The sequence below is a fragment of the Leucoraja erinacea genome, chromosome 7 (assembly GCF_028641065.1).
Source record: "Leucoraja erinacea ecotype New England chromosome 7, Leri_hhj_1, whole genome shotgun sequence".
In the NCBI taxonomy this organism is placed as follows: domain Eukaryota; kingdom Metazoa; phylum Chordata; class Chondrichthyes; order Rajiformes; family Rajidae; genus Leucoraja; species Leucoraja erinaceus.
This window is the reverse complement of record NC_073383.1, coordinates 34,052,970-34,073,474: the sequence shown is the minus strand read 5'-3', so window position 1 is coordinate 34,073,474 and position 20,505 is coordinate 34,052,970. Positions and strand designations below refer to the sequence as shown.

The following is a 20,505-nucleotide window of genomic DNA, read 5'->3' as shown; positions in this document are numbered from 1 at the left end:
TGAATTCAGACCAGGCTTACCCATAGAACACAGAGGGTAGTGGTGGAAGGATATAATTCTGGTTGGAGTTCTGTGACCAGAGGTACTCTGCAGGGAGCAGTGCTCGGATCTCTGTTGTACAATACAATACAATACAATACAATACAATTCCACCCTCTCCCTTGAGCCTCACATCCGCAATGTCATTAAAACCTCCTTCTTTCACCTCCGCAACATCGCCAAAATCGGACCCTCTCTCACACCTCCCGCTGCTGAAAGACTCATCCATGCCTTCATCTCCTCCCGACTGGACTACTGCAACTCACTTCTCCTTGGCATCAGCTCCACCTACATCAACCGACTTCAACTGGTCCAGAATGCAGCCGCCCGACTCATCACCCACACCAAATCCTGGCATCACATCACTCCAGTCCTCAAACAACTTCACTGGCTTCCCATCTCCCACCGGATCACCTACAAAATCCTGGTCCTCACCCACAAAGCCCTCCACCATCTGGCCCCCCCATATCTCACTGACCTCCTCTCCCCCTACCAACCCTCACGGTCCCTCAGATCCACATCAGCCAGTCTCCTCTCCATCCACAAGTCCAACCTCTGCAGTTTTGGGGACAGAGCCTTCTCCAGGGCAGCTCCCAGGCTCTGGAACTCCCTCCCCCAACTGATCCACAATTCCGTGTGCCTCACCATCTTCCAGTCCCGCCTCAAGACCCATCTCTTCACCTCTGCCTATCCTTAGCCCCACGTCCCCCTCCCTTTTCATCTGTGTTTGAATTGCCTCATATTGTGTTTTGAATTGAATTCTGTCTCTAATTTGTGTACTAGTCATGTCTCTACTATTTATTTCATTCCGCTTACATGTTTTTCCTCTACTTGCTAAATTTTTGTAAGGTGTCCTTGAGACTCTTGAAAGGCGCCCATAAATAAAATGCATTGTTATTATTAATACAATACAATACCATTTATTTATCATTTGAACCTCACATGAGGTTCAACCGAAATTTGGTTTCTGCAGCCATACAAGAAAAGAACCAAGACACACACCAACACAATTTACACAAACATCCATCACAGTGAATCTCCTCCTCACTGTGATGGAAGGCAAAGTCTTGTCTCTCCCCTGCTCTCCATTCTTCTCCCGATGTCAGTGTCAAAGCCCACGGCGGGCGCTAGCGCGGCCATTTAAAGCCACGCCGGGCTATGTAAGGCCCTGCTCTGGGTCTTGATGTTGGAGCCCCCGGCGGGTGCTAGCAAGTCTGAGACAATTTAAAAGCCGCGCCGGGCGATGTAAGGCCCCGCTCCAGGTCACTCACAACCCCGCAATTCGAGTGGGAGAAGTCGCCGTTGTATGTGATGTATATAAATTACTTGGACCAAATATCCTTTACGGCATTGATATGCAGAGCCAAGATCATAGAGCGGAGCAAGATGGTCCATTCCTGCAAAATCCAATGGACTAACGTGTAGGGCGGGACGTCCGCCATTTTAGCAAACCCGACCCGACTTCCGTGGAATGTGTTATCAGTAGAGCCAGGATTTTGCCATAAATGCCATGTGCCTTTTCATGTCTTTTTTGATGATTTCAGGAAGATAATGCCTTATTCATGATTGAGTGCTCAGGATGGAATTAATTAGCCGTTTTTTGCCATTTTAACGCAATTTAACGAAACCCGACTGTAAGTGGGTGTGAAGTGGAGAGGGACTTGTTATGCGTGGGAAAGGGTCCAGTCTTTTCAAACTGGAGTCATAGGTGTGAAGTGTTGGTTGGAATTGGGTGTGGGGGTACCAAGGTTAAGTTTCTGTTTATCAAACCTGCAGTAGAACTCGTTCAGGTGGTTGGTCAGCTGACGATTGTCCAAGGAGCAGGGGGTTTTCCTCTTGTAGCTTGTGATTTCTCGCAAGCCCTTCCACACTGAAGAAGAGTCATTTGCTGAGAACTTGCTCCTCAACTTCCCCCGCAACTCGGGCGGGAGAGTCGCCGTTGCAGGAGCCCTGAAACGCGGGCTCCCGGTGGGCAGAGTACCTTTCCTGGGCAGCTTTGCTGAACACGCGGGGGAGGGAAGTCCGGTGCCGCCGTCCACAGACCCGCAGTAGTAGCCTCCGCATCAGCAGCAGCAGCAGCTCCTCTTCTCAGCCAGCTTATATTTGGCCTGCCTGTAGAGGTCTGCATCCCCTCTCCTGTAGGATCTACCCCTGCAAGCGTCAAAATGCCTAAAGTCAAGTGAATGAATGAATGAATGAATGAATCTCTTTATTGTCATTGCACATGGTACAACGAAATTTAAAAGTCAATCCCAAGTCAACGCCTTGTAAAAAACTGAACGATTTGATGAGGGGGTACGGGAGTGATATATTCTCTACAGATATTTGAAAATAAAAATGAGGAAAACTATAAAGGGAATGATTTGGTATTGTAATTGAAATGTTTCTGAAATACTAACTTAGAATGGAATCGGAGCATGCAACCATTGTCTTTTTTGAGGCGGACGGATGAGAGCTTTGGCTTACAGCCCAGGATGGAATTAATTTTAGCAAATGTTTGCTTGCTGTCAGAGCAATATTTCAATGGCCTGCATTATCTGCAATTTGAACATCAAAAATTGCGTGAAGGAGAGGGCAATGCTTAGGAAGGAACTGCAGATGCTGGTTTAAACTGAAGGTAGACACAGAATGCTGGAGTAACTCAGCAGGACATGCGGCATCTCTGGAGAGAAGGAATTAGTGAAGAAGGGTCTTGACCCGAAATGTCACCCATTCCTTCTCTACAGAGATACTGTTTGTCCCGCTGAGTTACTCCAGTATTTTGTGTCTATCTTCGGTTTAAATCAGCATCTGTAGCTCCTTCCTATACTCACATCAGTCTGTCCAGTCGAGGGTACAATTGCGATCGAAATACAACAGTGAGTGTTCAAGCAAAGATCATAGAGTGGAGCTGATCTTTGTGTTCAAGGATGATTAATGCACCTGGCTCCAGTTACGTACTTAACTTCATCCTGCGTTGAAACCGATCCCGGGCATGTATTAATCACCAGTAAATACATGCTTCATTCCCCTCTTTTCATTACTTGTATGACAGTTTCTAAAATCGGCACAACAATGCTTTGGGGCCCATTTGAATGGGTGAGAAAAATACAGCAATTCAGAATCTTGCGATAGATAGATAGATAGATAGATAGATAGATAGATAGATCGATAGATCGATAGATAGATAGATAGATAGATAGCCTTTATTGTCATTCAGACCAAAGTAGCCCAGTAATTTTCTTTACTCGTTTTAATGCGCGTAAAAGCAAATGACAATACAACATGAAGATTCTTGCCACAAACAACCAAAAAAGCTTGTAATGATTAGCATTTTATTAACATTTCGCCTTTTCATTTTGGATTGAATAAATAAAAGTGATAGACGTTTGCACAGAACTCTAAATATTTTTTTATTATGGGTAGCATTTTGGTGATTTGTAGAGAAATGGAACACTTAATGTTAAGGCACCGTTACTGTAATCCGACTCTTAAAATGCCTGTGTTTTAAAATCTAAATATTTCTTTGCTGTAAAATAAATAGTTACACATGGTCATAACTGGTTACCCTATATTCTGCTAATTGGTATTCATATATATTTTTTTTAAACCGCGTAAATGATAAATTGCAGGAACAATGTGTTTTTAAAAGAGTTTAATTCCGTTGTGATTAGTTAACGGTGTAAACCATTTGAAATAGAAACCAATTATATTTTCCCAAAACACAAATCAAGGAAATGTCCTGAGTGCATAAATTCCTAATTCACAATCAAGAAACTGCATCAAGAAACATCAAATTATAATTTGATTTTTGACTCCCAATACGATCCATTAGGAACCGCAACAGTTCTGCGTGCGGCATGCACTTGGGCAAATGAAATGCATCGGTCTTTCGTGATTCAGGACTGTGTTCTGCATTGCAACAATTTCATACATATTGAGCTAGGAGCTGAAGCTAGCGTCTGCAGTTTTAGAGCACGGCATAATTATATGTAATCAAACGAAAAATAATTAACTTTATCTAACACCTGGGTGAGAAGGGTCTCGTCCCGAAATGTCACCCATTCATTCTCTCCAGAGATGCTGCCTGGCCCGAACTGCTGAGTTACTCCAGCTTTTTGTGTCTATCTTCGGTGTAAACGAAAGATCATACAGCGAATCAAGATAGTTCACTCCAAAGATCATAGAGCGGACGCCATGACCAAAGATCATAGATTGGAGCGGAGATGTATGTCGGTTACGGAAATGGTGCTGAGGATTACCCATGACCTGCTACGGCTTTTTCGATGAGCGGACTATCTTGCTCCGCTCTATGATCTTTGGTGCAGAGGGATCTTCAAGTCCAAGTCCATATCTCATCAAAAATAGCCATACAAGTGGATAGAGTGGTAAAGACAGTTTGTGGTATGCTTACGGCATCAGTTGCGGCATTGAGTGTAAGAGTTAGGAAGTCAATTGCAGCTTTGTAAAACTTTGGTTGAGCCTTATTTGGAGTGTTGTGTGCAGTTGTGGCTACCTCATTACAGAAAGGATGTGAGTTTGATAGCTGCAGAAAAGATTTATCAGCCTGCTGCCTGGATCAGAGAATACAAGGTACAAGAAGAGGATGAACAAAATTGGATTGTTTTGTCTGAAGAGTAAGAGGCTGAAGAAAGATCTGATAGAAGTCCATACAATTATCAGAGACACGCATAGGGCTAGACAGTCAGGATATTTTACCTGGGGTAGAAATGTCAAAGGTCGACACAAAATGCTGGAGTAACTCAGCGGGACAGGCAGAATCTCTGGAGAGAAGGAATGGGTGATGTTTCGGGTCGAGACCTTCATCAGACCCGAAACGTCACCCATTCCTTCTCTCCAGAGATGCTGCCTGTCCCACTGAGTTACTCCAGCATTTTGTGTCTACCATCGATTTAAACCAGCATTTGCAGTTCTTTCCTAGAAACTGGAGGACATTGAGGAAAGTTTTAAGGTGATGTGTCTGGCAAGTTTTTTACACAGTGATGGGTTCCTGGAACAGACTATCAGTCGTGGTTCAGTTTAGTTCAATTTAGAAATACAGCGCGGAAACAAGCCCTTCAGGGCCTGTCCCACTAACGTGACTTTTCAGCAAGTCTTTGACCCTCAAGCTCGAGGGTACTCGCCTGAAAAACCTTGAGCTGGGTCGACCGTCAGCGATGAAACCGCGAGCTGGATCGACCGTCTCAGCACACACACGCACATCGCAAAGGCGGGGGCCAGTGAAAGCGGGGGAGCGCTGTCTGAAATTCACACCCGTGATGAACAGGAAGGTAAAAGACGGCTGGCACAGTGCACGGTAACTCCTTTAGAGAGTGTGGAGGGGGCATTTAACATTACCGGTCGGTTTTCCTAGGTTCTGAAAACTCCAATGACCCGATGAAAATGCCCAGTCAGCAAAGGAGATTGCCTACGGCTACCTCGACTGCTACATAGCGACCCCACTCCACTGCACTACGAGTTAAAAAGAACCATGCCGACCAATTTTTACTTGCAGAAAATGTTTCAGCATGCTGAAAAATTTCCCTCGACCAAACTGAGGGCGCGAGTAAGTGGGAACTTCCCTCGAGCATGAAGAAGAGTTACAGTGATCTCCTCGGACATCCTAGGACTAAGTGTCGACCATGCTGTGAGCTTGAGTCGAGCGCAAACTCTACTAAACTCGCAAATTGGGTCCCCGCAGTAAGACAGGCCCTATTGGCCCACCGGGTCCGTGCTGACCAGCGATCCCCGTACATTAACACTATCCGACACACACTGGGGACAATTTTTACATTTACTAAAAATTAACCTACAACCCGGTACATCTTTGGAGTGTGGGAGGAAACCGAAGATCCTGGAGAAAACCCACGCAGGTCACGAGGAGAACGTACAAACTCTGTACAGACAGCACCCGTAGTCGGGATCGAACCCGGGTCTATAAGGCAGTAACTCTATCCCTGCGCCACCGTGACAACCCGTGATGGAAGTAACAATAATTGTGACATTTAGGAGGCTTTTACTTTTGCACGTGGATATGCAGGGAATAGAGGGACGTGGATCATTTGCAAGCAAAAGGGTTTCATTTAACTAACTCGGCATCATGTTCGTCACAGACATTGTGGGGCGAAGGAGGGGCTCTTCGTCTGCTGTTGTGTTTTATCCTGTACAGTTCCCACCCGAGTAGCAACATCAGAAAAGCTTAGGACGAGGCGCATGGAAACTCGGCTGACAGGGGCATTTACCTTTGTTCAGTCAAAGGTGATTGTAGTCAACTGTAGTCGAAGGTGATTGTACTGGGATTCGCGGATAAAATGAGGTGAAGCCAAACCGTGACTTTTTATTGCGAATGTAAGAATGTCAAATAATGTTTAACTTTAGGTTTTAGCATGTGTAAATATTTTAGCTATCGCACCCGTACAGAAAGTCGAGTGTTCACCCGAGAGGATGGCTGCTGCGGGCGGGACCAAAGACCAGTGGTTTGCGTGACTTGATTACAGCAACCCGCTGTTTACAGGAGCAGGTTAGCAACCAGCAGAAAGAGGGAGAGCTGGCGACGGGCGAGGTACTGGGCAGAAGCCGCTGCGAGACCTGCAAGCCGGCGTCGCCCCCTTCACCACTAACAGGCTGCCCGCAGCACCTCGCACCGAAATCTTTAACCCTGATTGAGAATGGAAACCGCAGATCCCTCCTTAGTGGATCAGATGACCAGATTAAAACTAAAACTGTTGGAAAAGGTAGGCAACTCGTGCAGTTGTTCACGACCTCGTAGGTAGGGCTGTTAAACATGGAAACATTTGAATTGGTGCAGGGCAGAAGTTTTATACACCCACTCGGAAGATGTCTCGGAGTCATTTAGTTATATGCAGGTTACTATATCAATACCCTGTAGTCAACGCAACACCTGAAACCAAACCCCCTTGACGGCATGAAATAGCATGTTAATGTTATGTCTCCTGGCGTCACATCTACCAACATGGTGAGACTTGTCCCCACCCATGTGCCCCAGTGTTAAATTCACAGACCAGTCTCTGAATTGTCTCGGAAAGCATAGCTTTAAGGTCTGAGGAGCAAAGTTTAAAGGAGATGAGTAGGGCAAGTGTTTTACTCGGAGGGGTAATGATGGCATGGAAAGCGCTGATGGGAATGATGTTCGTAGCACTTTAAATACTTTTGGATGGGCATATTTGCACCCTGATTAATTGTGTGTGCTCTCATCGCATGTTCCCAAGTGCTCCTCCACTTTGAGCAGTTCGGGAATTTCTAGGGGTCATTCTGGATGTTTACCTTTTCAATGACCTTTTCATTGAATCTTTTCCTCTGTACTCCCAGTGGTCAATTTCATGACAGCTCCGAAATTAGTGTTTTAGGAAGGTACACAAAAATGCCGGAGAAACTCAGCGGGTGCAGCAGCATCTATAGAGCAAAGAAAACACTTAGTGTTCTAGGATCCTGGTGTTGGACATACGAACAATGTAGCCTGTCCATCAGGGTCTCCAGCATTTTTATAGTGTTACCCATTCAAGCCAAACTTTGTGCTCTGTTTGAGGTTTTAATCTTCAAATATCCTTTTACCTTAGATGGCCAAGGTTGTTCACTCAAGGCACCGGTGAATTTTTCATTGATGTCTTCCTTCACTACGGGAGAGGGAGAGCTTCTGAGCCTCATGAAATGGTCAAATTTTCCAGGGGTCCATTCTTGAAATTGTGGGAAGGAACTGCAGATGCTGGTTTACACCGAAGATAGACACAAAATGCTGGAGTAACTCAGCGGGTCAGGCAGCATCTCTGCAGAAAAAGAATGTGACATTTCAAGTTGAGGCCCATCTTCAGACTGAGTCAGGGGAGAGGGAAACTGGAGGTATGAAAAGGTTTAGAATAAATCAGAGCCAGCACTGATGGCCAAGGAAAGGAGGAGCCCACAATGATCCATTGTTGGCTGTGGAAGAGGTGATAACAAAGGGATTTATGCATGCGAACAGGGAACTAGCAGGACGACTAGGACGGGGAAGGAGTGGAGATAGAAGGGATGCAAGGGTTACTTGAAATTAGAGAAAACAATATTCAGACTTCTGGGTTGTAAGCTGCCCAAGCAAAATATGAGATGCTGTTCTTCCAATGTGTGTGTGGCCTCACTCTGACAATGGAGAAGACCCAGGACAGAATGGGAAGGGGAGTTAAAATGTTTGGCAACCGAGAGATCGAGTAGGCCAAGACTGACTGAGCGTATGTGTTCAAAGAAACGATGGTCCAAGCGCAGGCTGTCACCTATATCTTTTATCCAGAATTACATAGAAACATAGAAAATAGGTGCAGGAGTGGCCCATTCGGCCTTTCGAGCCTGCACCGCCATTCAATATGATCATGGCTGATCATCCAACTCAGTATCCCGTACCTGCCTTCTCTCCATACCCCCTGATCCCTTTAGCCACAAGGGCCACATCTAACTCCCTCTTAAATATAGCCAATGAACTGGCCTCAACTAACATCTGTGGCAGAGAGTTCCAGAGATTCACCCCTCTCTGTGTGAAAAATGTTTTTCTCATCTCGGTCCTAAAGGATTTCCCCTCTATCCTTAATCTGTGACCCCATGTCCTGGACTTCCCCAACATCGGGAACAATCTTCCTGCATCTAGCCTGTCCAACCCCCTTAAGAATTTTGTAAGTTTCTATAAGATCCCCCCTCAATCTCCTAAATTCTAGCGAGTACAAGCCGAGTCTATCCAGTCTTTCTTCAAATGAAATTCCTGGCATCCCAGGAATCAGTCTGGTGAACCTTCTCTGCACTCCCTCTATGGCAATAATGTCCTTCCTCAGATTTGGAGACCAAAACTGTACGCAATACTCCAGGTGTGGTCTCACCAAGACCCTGTACAACTGCAGTAGAACCTCCCTGCTCCTATACTCAAATCCTTTTGCTATGAATGCTAACATACCATTTGCTTTCTTCACTGCCTGCTGCACCTGCATGCCTACCTTCAATGACTGGTGTACCATGACACCCAGGTCTCGTTGCATCTCCCCTTTTCTTAATCGGCCACCATTTACTGCATGATCTGCCGAGTTACTCCAGCATATTGTGTCTCTCTGGTCTTGAACATTCATTTGTCAAAGAGTGGTGATGATGTTCTAAAATAGGGCAGAGATGTACTTGCCAGTAAGTCTCGGAGTAATTATGAACACCTTCAAAAAAGGAAACAATTTGGCACCAAATATGGCAGAGGAGTCTCCATACTGTCTGCTGCAAGGAAATCCAACCACCTCCTGCCAGCAGCCAAGGAGCTTCCCTCCAAGTCACTTTGTGAGAGGTCTGTCCATCCAGAGGCACAGTGGATATGGTGTTCACTCTGCAACAATTCCAAGTGAAATGCAGGGAATAGAACCAAAGACTATATATTGGCCTTACACGAATGCCATTGACTGTTATTCCAACATGTATTGTGAGTAGTTCTGGGCCCCATGTCAGGAAGGATGTGCTGGCATTGGAGAGGGTCCAGAGAAGGTTTACGAGAATGATCTCAGGAATGATTGGGTTAACGTATGATGAGCGTTTAATAGCACTGGGCCTTTACTCACTGGAGTTTAGAAGGATGAGGGGTTGGGGGGGAGGTCCTTGAAACTTAATGAATAGTGAAAGGCCTGGATAGAATGAATGTAGAGAGAATATTTCCACTAATGGGTGAGTAGACCAGAATAAAAGGATGCACCTTTAGAAAGGAGATGAGGAATTTCTTTTGTCAGAGGGTGGTGAATTTGTGGAATTCTTTGCCACAGCTGTGGAGGCCAAGTCAATTGATATTTATAAGGAAGAGATTGTCAGATTCTTGACTAGTAGGGGTGTCAGTGGTTCTGGGAAGAAGGCAGGAGAATGAGGTTGAGAAGGAAAGATAGACCAGCCATGACTGGATGGCGGAGTAGATGGGCCGAAAGGCCTAATTCTGCTCCTTTAACATGACCTTGGCTGTGCACCAAAATTCATCCCTTCTAGTTTATCCGTGAGGAAATGTAAACCGTGATCCCAATATGCGGATCCACAAAAGTCGAGCTCAGTGTGGATATCAAGCAATGTGTGCTATCTATTCAATAAGTTTGTCAACTCAACAATACTGTTTCCAATATCATACAATGATAGTCCTGCATCCTGTAGTTCTTTATTGAATAGGGATTATCTTGTGGAGAGGATATAGGGTCAGGAACTTCATTGTGCATAAACGTTTCTACAATACTAATGAGAACACGGTTAGACAATCTGTTTACTGGTGCTGGCACGGGGATGAAAATTGGCCAGGACATAAAGGATAACTTATGCTTTCTTCAACACTGTTTCTGCGATATCCTCCTCTACCTTCAACCATGGCTTCCTCACCATATACTTGACAGGACTTACCCAGATCTTTAGTTTCTAATTTTTCCGAATTCTGAGGAGGAGGTATTGAACAGAACCATTGAATCTGCTCCTATCTCCGCAGATACTTCGTGGCTTGCTGAGTATTTCTCGCATTCTTTGTTTTTGTCTCTTGGGATAAGTCCTTGCTGATGGGATTAATGGTGTCTGTCTAATGGAGCAGAGAGGGGAGCTTGTTTATCAAGAACCAGAGGTCACGGGTTTAAAGTGACAGGGGAAAGATTTATTAGGAACCCGTGATGGCAGCTTTTCCACACATAAGATGATGGCTATATGGAACAAGTTGCTTGCGGAAGTAGCTGAGGCAGGTACAATGACAACTTTAAAAAATAATTTGGACAGCTACGTGTATTGGAAAGGCTTAGAGAAAAATGGGCTAAATGCAGGCAAATGGGATCAGCTCAGATGGGGCATCTTAGTCGGCATGGAGGGTTTTGGTCAAAAAGCCTGTTGCTGTGTAACATGACTATGGCCATAAATATCATAATTCATTCTGCTTCCACTCTTCACCTAGCAATGCATAGCACATTCCACCCACTTACTATATAAACTAGTTGTTCCTCGTCACCCTCTGTTTCTTTGCGGACCACCTTCAATGCATATCCTCTTCATTAACTTTCTGCAGATAGGAATTGTTTTTAAATACCCCTATCCATGTAAATGAGTCTGCAGACCAAAGCCAAGTAAAGGATACAGAGGAGACTCGCCACGTTTATCCTAGGGTGTTGTGTTTAGTTATGATCAGAGACCAGTAGGCTAGATCTGTTTTCCATGGAATAGAGGAGGTTAAGATGGGACATTTCACAGGTAGACTGTGGGAATTGTTTTCCCTTCTTGGAGCTGAATAAAACTAGAAGACATAGATTTACGCTGATCAGTGCCGATCAGTAAGAACAGCCTCTCCTCATCGTAAAGACAGACACAGAAAATGTATAATGATTAATAAGGACATGACTGCGAAAATAAACAACTAATTTATTTTCTTGGAAGAGATGCAAAGAATGCCTGCCAGAAATATTAACAACAATGGCTCTAGAGATGTGAAGGACATTAAAATTGGTATAAAAAAGTACCAGCGAAGCTGATGAAATTGAAAGCAAATAAATTCCAAGGACCTGATGATCTACATTGCAGAGTTTCGAAAGAGATGACTTTTGAGTTGATGTTCTATAGATTCTGGGGTTGATCATTTGATTGGAGAGCAGGAAATGTAACTCCAACAAATAAGGAAGGACTGAGAGTGGAAGCATAGAGCCACTGACTTGTTAACTATCGTCAGCTGGGAAAACACAGGAATCGATAATGAAAGATGTGTAGTAAAAGAGCCGTGTGAAAAGAATGGAAGGATTAAGCAATGTTAGCATGGATTTATGGAGGGAAATCAAGTTTGAGTAATCAGTCAAAGTTGTTTTAGAATGTAACCAGTGAGAATAGATGAAGAGGAAAATGGTAACTGTAGTGTTTTTGGATTTCCAGAAATCTTTTGACAAGCCCCCACTTCAAGAGATTGGTCAACAAAGTTAGAGCAGTTGGAACTGGAGATAATGTACTGAAATGGATTGAGAATTGGTTAACGCATAGGAAACAAAGACTGGGAATAAATGGATTGTTACTATTTTAGTTCTGACTGTGAGGTACCACAGGAATCAGTGTGTAGTCCCCAGCATTTCAGAACATTGTCCAATAATTCAGGTAAAAATTATATTCTAGTGCCAACTTATGTATTCAATTTTCCAATGTCAAGAGGTGTCATTATTCAATGACTAACCCAATGACTATTGGGAAAATATGCATTAAAATATAGAAGAAAGGTAAATTGCAAAAAGGCATATAATTGAACCGTTGAACCATATTTACAAGTTTTCTGACATTTGAGCAACTAGGGACTAAATTAAAAATCAGAACTAAAAAGCTAGTCATCTCTGGACAGCTACTGAACCACCAACAAATTGACACAGTTTTGATAAGATTAGTGAATTGAACGCATGGCCCATGGATTGGTGTGGGAGAATTGGGTTTGAATTCATGGGACATTGGCATAGATGTTAAAGAAGGCATCTATTCCTATGGTACACAAAAAAGCTGGAGAAACTCAGCGGGTGCAGCAGCATCTATGGAGCGAAGAAAATAGGTAACGTTTCGGGCCGGCCCAAAACGTTACCTATTTCCTTCACTCCATAGATGCTGCTGCACCTGCTGAGTTTCTCCAGCTTTTTTGTGTACCTTCGATTTTCCAGCATCTGCAGTTCCTTCTTGAACACATCTATTCTTATGGGACGCCCTCAGTTCTCCAGTCAGCTCTTCAGGAATTTTGCGAAAAACTGGGACTTTCACCACATTACCAGTTGCCCCGAGTACCCGCAGTCTAACGGCCTGGCTGAGCGTGCGGTAAAAAGTGCAAAAGCACTAATGGAACGCTCATCCAGGGCTGGCTCTGGTGTTTATCTCGACTTACTCAACCTTGGGAACATTGTCCGCGACCCTCTCCTGGGATCTGCAGCCGAAAACGGCCCATGTCACGGCGAACCCGCTCCACTCTGTGTAGGGCCAAGCAACTACTAGAACCACAAGTTTGTGCGCCATCAGTTATCCAATCCCAGCTCCAACACCGCCACAATACTATGATAAAACCAGCTCTCCACTTCAACTGCTTAACAAGGGACAGGTTGTCCGTTTGCGGTCACTTTGCGGTTATGACCGCTTTGGAGTCATTCTGGGGTCCACCGCGGAACCACGCTCCTACTTGGCCAGTATCGACAATGGCATTTATCGGCGTACCCGCCAACACCTCTTTCCAGCGATTCCTGTGCCGGTGCTATCCCTGCCTTCCCCGGTGCCCCAATCTCCACCGGTGTCCCCTCTCCCCCCCCTCTCTCTCTCTCTCTCTCTCTCTGTTTTTTATTATTGGGCCGCCGATTAACAGGCATTATTTAATTGGTTGGAAATTATATAAAATTTGGGAATATAGTAAAAGACTTGCAGACTGGTGAACTGAGCTGGTAAAATTTAGCACAAGGTGTAAGAAAGAATGAGGCGGTGCAATATAAATGAAATGGTACAATTTTGAAGAGAGTACAAGATCAGAGGAATCTGGTTTGTACATCTCATTGAAAGTGGCAGGACATGTTTAAGAAGCTTGTTTAAAAGAAACATTTTTGATCAATATCAGAGGCGCCAGGTACATTGACAACACTCAACCTGCTATTGTTCTCAGCCGTATTGTTAATTGATTTTGCAGAACCAATTTTATTCATTTATATTCTGCAATTAAAAGCACGACATCTATCTATGTTTATTACCCGAGTCTCTAACGTCGCACTGTAATCATCTACGGCTGGTATCATCACTGTTATCTATTCTTATGCAAAGCAAGTTTAAAAATAAGAAAATGTATTTCACATTCCTTTGCCTACATGTTGGTGCCACCCTGTTTTACTTGAAAAACATTAAAAAATGTCTCACTGTTAACCCTTAACTCCCCAGGATGTCTGTCTGTAGATGTATGTTTGAATAGGAAAATAACTTATAGCTACGTGAGCAGAGCAGTGAAGTCAGATAGGTTGGATAGCATGGTGCAAAGAATTACTGCTACCTCACAGCACCAAGGATCAATTCTGACCTTGAATTCTGTTTGGCTTGAAGTTTGCACAATGATCTTTGTGATTTAATCGCTTTCACCTTGTGCTCATGTTTCTTCCTACATCCTAAAAATATCTGAAGAAAGATTTCGACCGGAAAAGTCACCTATTCCTTTTCTCCAGAGATGCTGCTGCCTGACTCCATCATTTTGTGTCTATCTTTGGTGTAAACCACCATTTGCAGTTCCTTCCTAAACAGATGTTCCGTTACCTTGGGATCTCATTCTCCCCTTCCCCTTTTACAATATTATTAATTTACAATGTTATTCTTTTACAGGGAGCTTGTCGAGGTCTTACTGAAATCCACATGAATCACCTTCTTTGCGCTGCCGCAACAATACACTTTGTCACTTCCTCAAAAAATTAACTCTGATTGGTCAGACAAGATCTACTTTTGACAAAGTAATGCTGGCTATCTCTGATCAGTCCTTATGCTTCCAAGTAATCATTAATTCCGTCTCTCAGAGGTTATTATAATAATTTCCTGACTACTGACGTTAGGTTCACAGGTCTGCTATAGGCTAAATGCTTGTTTTGTCACTCTATTCCCCTCAAGAGTCAGAAGTATTTAATTGTAATATCTACCGCCAATGGAACAATTAAATTCTTACACATAGCATAACAGGCTTGAAAACACAGTACATAGATATCGCAGTAAACAACAAAATTCAATAAAATATAAACCCCAATATTAGTGCAAAAAACCCCAAAGTCTTTAGTGTCGCAAGACCGTCCTAGTTCATAGTTTAGTTAGTTTTTTGGAGTGTTCAAGAGCCTAATGGTTGTTGGGGAAAAATCTGTTCTTGAACCTGAAGGTAATTGTTTTCAGACTCCTATATCTTTTTCCCGATGGTAGCAGTGGCCAGGATAGAGTAGGTCCTTGATGATGCTGGCTGCCTTTTTGAGGTAGTGCCCCCTATAGATTCCTTCGATGGTGAGGAATCAGTACCACCTTGGACCGGCCGGTGTCTACCACTCTCTGTAATCTCTTTAATTCCTGGATATTCAAGTTACCGAACAAGGCTGTGTTGTAACCAATAAATATGCTCTCTACTGTGCACCTGTAGAAGTTCAAGAGAGTATTTGTTGACCGACCAAATTTCTTCAATCTTCTCAGGAAGTTGTGACATTGATGGGCTTTCTTTATGATTGCGTCAATGTGCCGGGTCCAGGACAGATCTGCTGAGATACACATGCCCTGGAACTTGAAGTTGTTGTCTCTCTCCACTACCATCCTGTCAATGAAGATAGGTTTGTGTATACACGGTTTCCCTCTTCTACAGTCAACAATCATTCTCTTAGTCTTGCTGATCTTGAGAGGAAGATTGTATCTTTGGTACAATTCAGTCAGATTTTCAACCTCCCGCCTCTACTGCGACTCATCATTATCCGTATTTTGTCCGACAACGGTGGTGTAATTGGAAAATTTAAATATGCCGTTGATCCTGTGTTTGGCTACATGGGTATAGAGTTAGAACAGGGGACTAAGCACACTGCCTGTTTCCCTGTGCTGATGGTTATTGAGGAGGAAATGTTGTTGTCAATTTGTACTGATTGTGGTCTGATGATGAAGTCAAGGATCCAGTTGCATCCAGTCCTTGGGTTGCTACTTACAGGGAACCATGTACTTGCATCCCAAGGTCCCTCTGCTCTATAAAATTCCTTTGCACTATGTGTCAAATTAAATTAATATTTTCCTACCGTTATTTCCGAAAAACATTATCTCCCCCCTCCCCAAAACCCGCCTTATTTAAAAATTAATATAAAAATACTCGGATTAGACATGGACAGGTCATTTTCTGGTAGGCAAGTTGTAACAAATGATTTTCCTGGGGCTCCACTATTTTGCTGGGGCCTCCAATATTTACAATTTCCATAAATAATTTAGATGAAGGCACAGAAGGTTTGGTTGCTAAATCTGCTAATAACACAGAGATAGATAAAATGTAAATTGTGAAAAGGACATAAGGAGACTAAAATAAATAAACTAAATTAAGTAAATGGGTAAATATCGAGCAAATGGTGCATTCACAAAACTGGAATCCTGGCCTCCTGCAACCATTCTCTACAAGCTGTCTGTAACCTCGACCACTTTCTTACCCAGAATCAAAATCCCTTCTCATGTGATAGACGTACTTGAGCTCATCCCTAATCATTGCCAAGTCTGTTTTGCCAATGGCTTTGCTGCTCTCTCCTTTGCCTTCATCAACTCCAGTGCACCAGAGGTTTATACCTCTCAGGTGTGGCTCCCATATACTGTAACTCCACGGGGAATCACTATCTGGTCCTTCCTCATTTGAAAGTGCATCCCTCACAATTGTATTCTCAATTCTCACTTAAACACACCCTTGTTCCCCACTTTGCTTTGACTTCATCCTATGTTAACCAGAATGTGATGGCATTTATTTACATTTGAACTTGATTTTGGGGAGTTTGATACCTATGCAGTGAGGTGTAGAATGAGTTGAGGTGCTGTGGTAAGGAGGAGGACTTTGAGGAATGTACAATTGCTTCTTTCCTGTTCCATCCCTCAATGGGGATGAAATTCAAATTAGAATATAGCAAATCGGCCTCACAGAATGCCAGAGCTGTGGAAATGAATTAGGTATTAGACTTTACGATAGTTTCATTTTGCTTCTCCCTGCAATAATGTTGGTGATACCTGGAAATTTGTTTGACATTCTCCGTGGAAGTGTGTATTTATAAGTCCTGTCACGAGTCCTTTCACCCAGGGGCGGAAAAACCGGGGGGGGGGGGGGGGGGGGGGGGGGGGGGGGGGGGGGGGGGGGGGGGGGGGGGGGGGGGGAGGGGACACGTCCACCCCCATGTTTTGAGAGGTGGGGGACATTTGCCCCCCCAAGTTTTTGTCACCCGGATTTTAAAATCTCCACTTTCCGCGAGACAGTGGAGGTGGGACTGCTGATCGAGGGCGCTGATTGGACGAGAGAGACGTCGGTCAGCAGGCAATGGAGGCGGGACATGATGATTCAGCGTGATGATTGGAGGAGGGAGGGGGGGGGGAAGGTGGGACTGAGGATAGAGTGCGGTGATCGGAGGAGGGAGACGCGGCACAGACCTGCGCCTCATCCGCAGCCAGGATCGATCCCGGCCGGGTCTCCGGCGCTGTCCTGTTCCCACCCGAGTGTCCCACCCCCCCACCCCCACGGGTGGCCAGAGAGGTCGAGAGTAAGACGAGTCAGAGAAGCAGCACTAAACCCAGCTCACTCTGCCTGTCCCGCCAGGTGAACCTGCCTGGGCTTGCGGGAAATATGGCCAGCGCGGAGACGCAGCGCTGGTGTCCCATCAGTCCAGACAGGGCTGTAGGTTAACCCGGTGAGACAGGCAGAGTTGAGCTGCATTTAGCGCTGGATTGAGCTTCCAAAGCCGCGCGCATGTGTGTGTGAGTGTGCCCTCCCTGTCCCCCGGTCCCCTCCATGTTTTGATAGCGGGTTCCATGCCTGCTTTCACCCAATATAAAACAAATAGAAATGTAATTGTTGTATTTGGTAAGTGTTTTTCCTTCACAGTAAATGTGTACCGTTTCTAATTGCAGAAACTTGAGAATGAGCGGGAAAACCTGGATGGCCGGTCGGACACAGCAGCATCCACTGCACGTAAGGACCTGCTTGTAGAAAATAAGCTGGGACTGGGGCTGGTGGGTGAGCTTTAAGTGCTCATAGTCAGGATTTATGGACTGTGCAGTAGCACACTGGTTATCAGATATAAGAACAGAGCAAATGGGAGTGACGGAGGCCACAGTGCTTTTCATCCTGTTCCATCCATATTACTAAAAGTCTGATCTTGACCACTTCCTGTTGTTCTGTATATTGATTTTAGAAAAAATGCTGCCACTTAAGGCTGTGATTTTTAGCCATCTTCGAGTCCCCCTCCGCTGCAGGACAAGAGGATTTTTCCCATCGATAAAAAATAAAAGAGTTATTAGTGTTTAAAAAATGTTGAGATTCTCTCTCCTGAAGGCCACGCCCCCTCCGGAGGGACTATAAAACTCGAAAGTGTTGAGTGCCTCAGTCAGTCTCTGCAAGATGGGGGAGCGAGAGGGTCATGTCTCTCAGTCTGAGCTGTGAATTACACTGAACACATGTCTACTATACTGTGAGTAGTTTTACTGACCTGTCAGTGCCATTAATGTGGTTTGAAAATATAGTTTGGAAATGCTAAAGCTGTGTTGCCTTTGGCTTGGAAATGCTAAAGCTGTGTTGCCTAATTAAGGTTGCCTTGCCTAATTAAAGTTGCCTTGCCTAATTAAAGTTGCCTTGCCCAATTAAAATTGCCTTGCCTAAATAAAGTTGCCTTGCCTAATTAAAGTTGCCTTGCCTTCTATATAATTAAAAGTTATAATCTTGACCGCTTCCTGTTTGCGCTTTATATTGAATTTGGTGGCCTTGCACTCTGCTTGAAGTGGTAGGAAACTGCACTTGAATTTGGTGGCCTTGCACCCTGCTTGAAATGGTATTTCAAGGAATGGCCGTCAGTCAACTGCCAGCCCACCAGCCGTGAGCTGCCAGCACACCAGGCTTGAGTGACCAAGCTGCCAGCCCAAGAATCCATTAGGCCCACAATGTCCACACTAGCCCTCTGGAAACCAGTCCCTCCAGCCAACAACACCCATACTAGTGCTCCAGAAAGCCATGGCTGACAAGGGACGTTAGGGACAGCACAACCCCCCCCCCCAGGTCTATTATATCCTTCTTTAGTTATATAAACCATTGTTCCTCTGCTCACCTGGATAAGCCAGGAAACATTGTGAGAGTCATGTTTTTTGACTTCTCCAGTGCTTTTAGCACCATCCGACCTGCACTGCTAGGGAGCAAACTGATGAAGATGCGGGTGGATGCTCCATTGGTGTCCTGTATCACCAATGTCGTAAAGGTAATGCTATGGTTGTTATGGGCGATTTCAACATGCTGGTGGACTGGGTAAATCAGGTTGGTACTGTACCTCAAGAAAGGGAGTTTGTGGAGTGCCTCCGTGATGGATTCTTAGAGCAGCTTGTACTGGAGCCTACCAGGGAGAAGGCAATTCTGGATTTAGTGTTGTGTAATGAACCTGATTTGATACGGGAACTTGAGGTTAAGGAGCCATTAGGAGTTTGTGACCACAATATGATAAGTTTTAATCTACAATTTGAGAGGGAGAAGGGTGAATTGGAGGTGTCAGTATTACAGTTTAACAAAGGGGACTATGGAGCCATGAGGGAGGAGCTGGCCAAATTTGACTGGAAAGCTACCCTAGCAGGGATGACAGTGGAACAACAATGGCAGGTATTTCTGGGAATAATACAGGTGCAGGATCAGCTCATTCCAAAAAAGAAGAAAGATTCCACGGGGAGTAAGGGACGACCGTGGGTGACAAGGGAAGTCATGGACAGCATAAAAATAAAAGAGAAGAAGTACAACGTAACAAAGATGAACGGGAAGCAAGAGGATTGGGTAATGTTTAAAGAGCAACAGAAGATAACTAAAAAGGCAATACGGGGAGAAAAGATGAGGTACGAAGGTAAGCTAGCCAAGAATATAAAGCAGGATAGTAAAAGCTTCTTTAGGTACGTGAAGAGGAAAAAATTAGTTAAGACCAAAGTTGGACCCTTGAAGACTGAAAAAGGTGAATTTATTATGGGGAACAAGGAAATGGCAGTTGAGTTGAACAGGTACTTTGGATCCGTCTTCACTAAGGAGGAAGAAACAATCTTCCTGATGTACTAATGGCCAGAGGATCTGGGGTGACGGTGGAACCGAAGGCAGATCCACATTAGGCAGGAAATGGTGTTGGGTAGACTGATGGGACTGAACGCTGATAAATCCCCAGGGCCTGATGGTCGACATCCCAGGGTACTTAAGGAAGTGGCTCTAGAAATCGTGGATGCATTGGTGATCATTTTACAATGTTCTATAGATTCAGGATCCGTTCGTGTCGGTTAGAGGGTAGCTAATGTTATCCCACTTTTTAAGAACGGCGGGAGAGAGAGACCAGGGAGGAGTCCAGAACCAGGGGTCACAGTTTAAGAATAAGGGGTAAGCCATTTAGAACGGAGATGAAGAAACACTTTTTCACTCAGAGGGTGAAGGAGACCGGTTCTCTGGATACTTTCAAGAGAGAGCTACATAGGGCTCTTAAAGATAGCGGACGCAGGGGATAAGGGGAGAATGCAGGAACGGGCTACTGATTGGGGATCATCCGTCATGATCACATTGAATGGCAGTGCTGGCTCGAAGGGCCGAATGGCCTTCTCCTATTGTCTATTGTCAACCAATCTGTATGTAATCTGTAAATTATTAATATACCTCCTACCTTCAAATCTTTTGATTTTGGCGATCTGTGCTGCGATTTCCGAGAGAACGCCGCCACCTACGGCCGTCATTTTTGGCCACCTTGCTCAGAGCCCCCCTCGGCCGCATGTGTGCCGAGGATTTTTCCCGTCGATTAAAAA

At 44.6% G+C, this 20,505-nt stretch overlaps 1 protein-coding gene across 2 annotated transcripts in view; it reads left to right on the top strand.

Annotated features, from left to right (window-relative positions):
• The window catches only part of zgc:112416 (uncharacterized protein LOC550509 homolog), a 118,490-nt gene that overhangs the window by 55,240 nt on the left and 42,745 nt on the right, over positions 1-20,505 (top strand). Inside the window, exons 1-2 of one of the 2 annotated variants that reach the window (XM_055638199.1) lie at positions 6,349-6,752; positions 17,611-17,671. In XM_055638199.1, the coding sequence (XP_055494174.1) occupies positions 6,687-6,752; positions 17,611-17,671 (127 nt within the window). In that variant the 5' untranslated portion in view covers positions 6,349-6,686. Of the gene's footprint in view, positions 1-6,348; positions 6,753-17,610; positions 17,672-20,505 lie in introns of those variants that run through there. The other variant, XM_055638200.1, reaches the window with a different exon arrangement.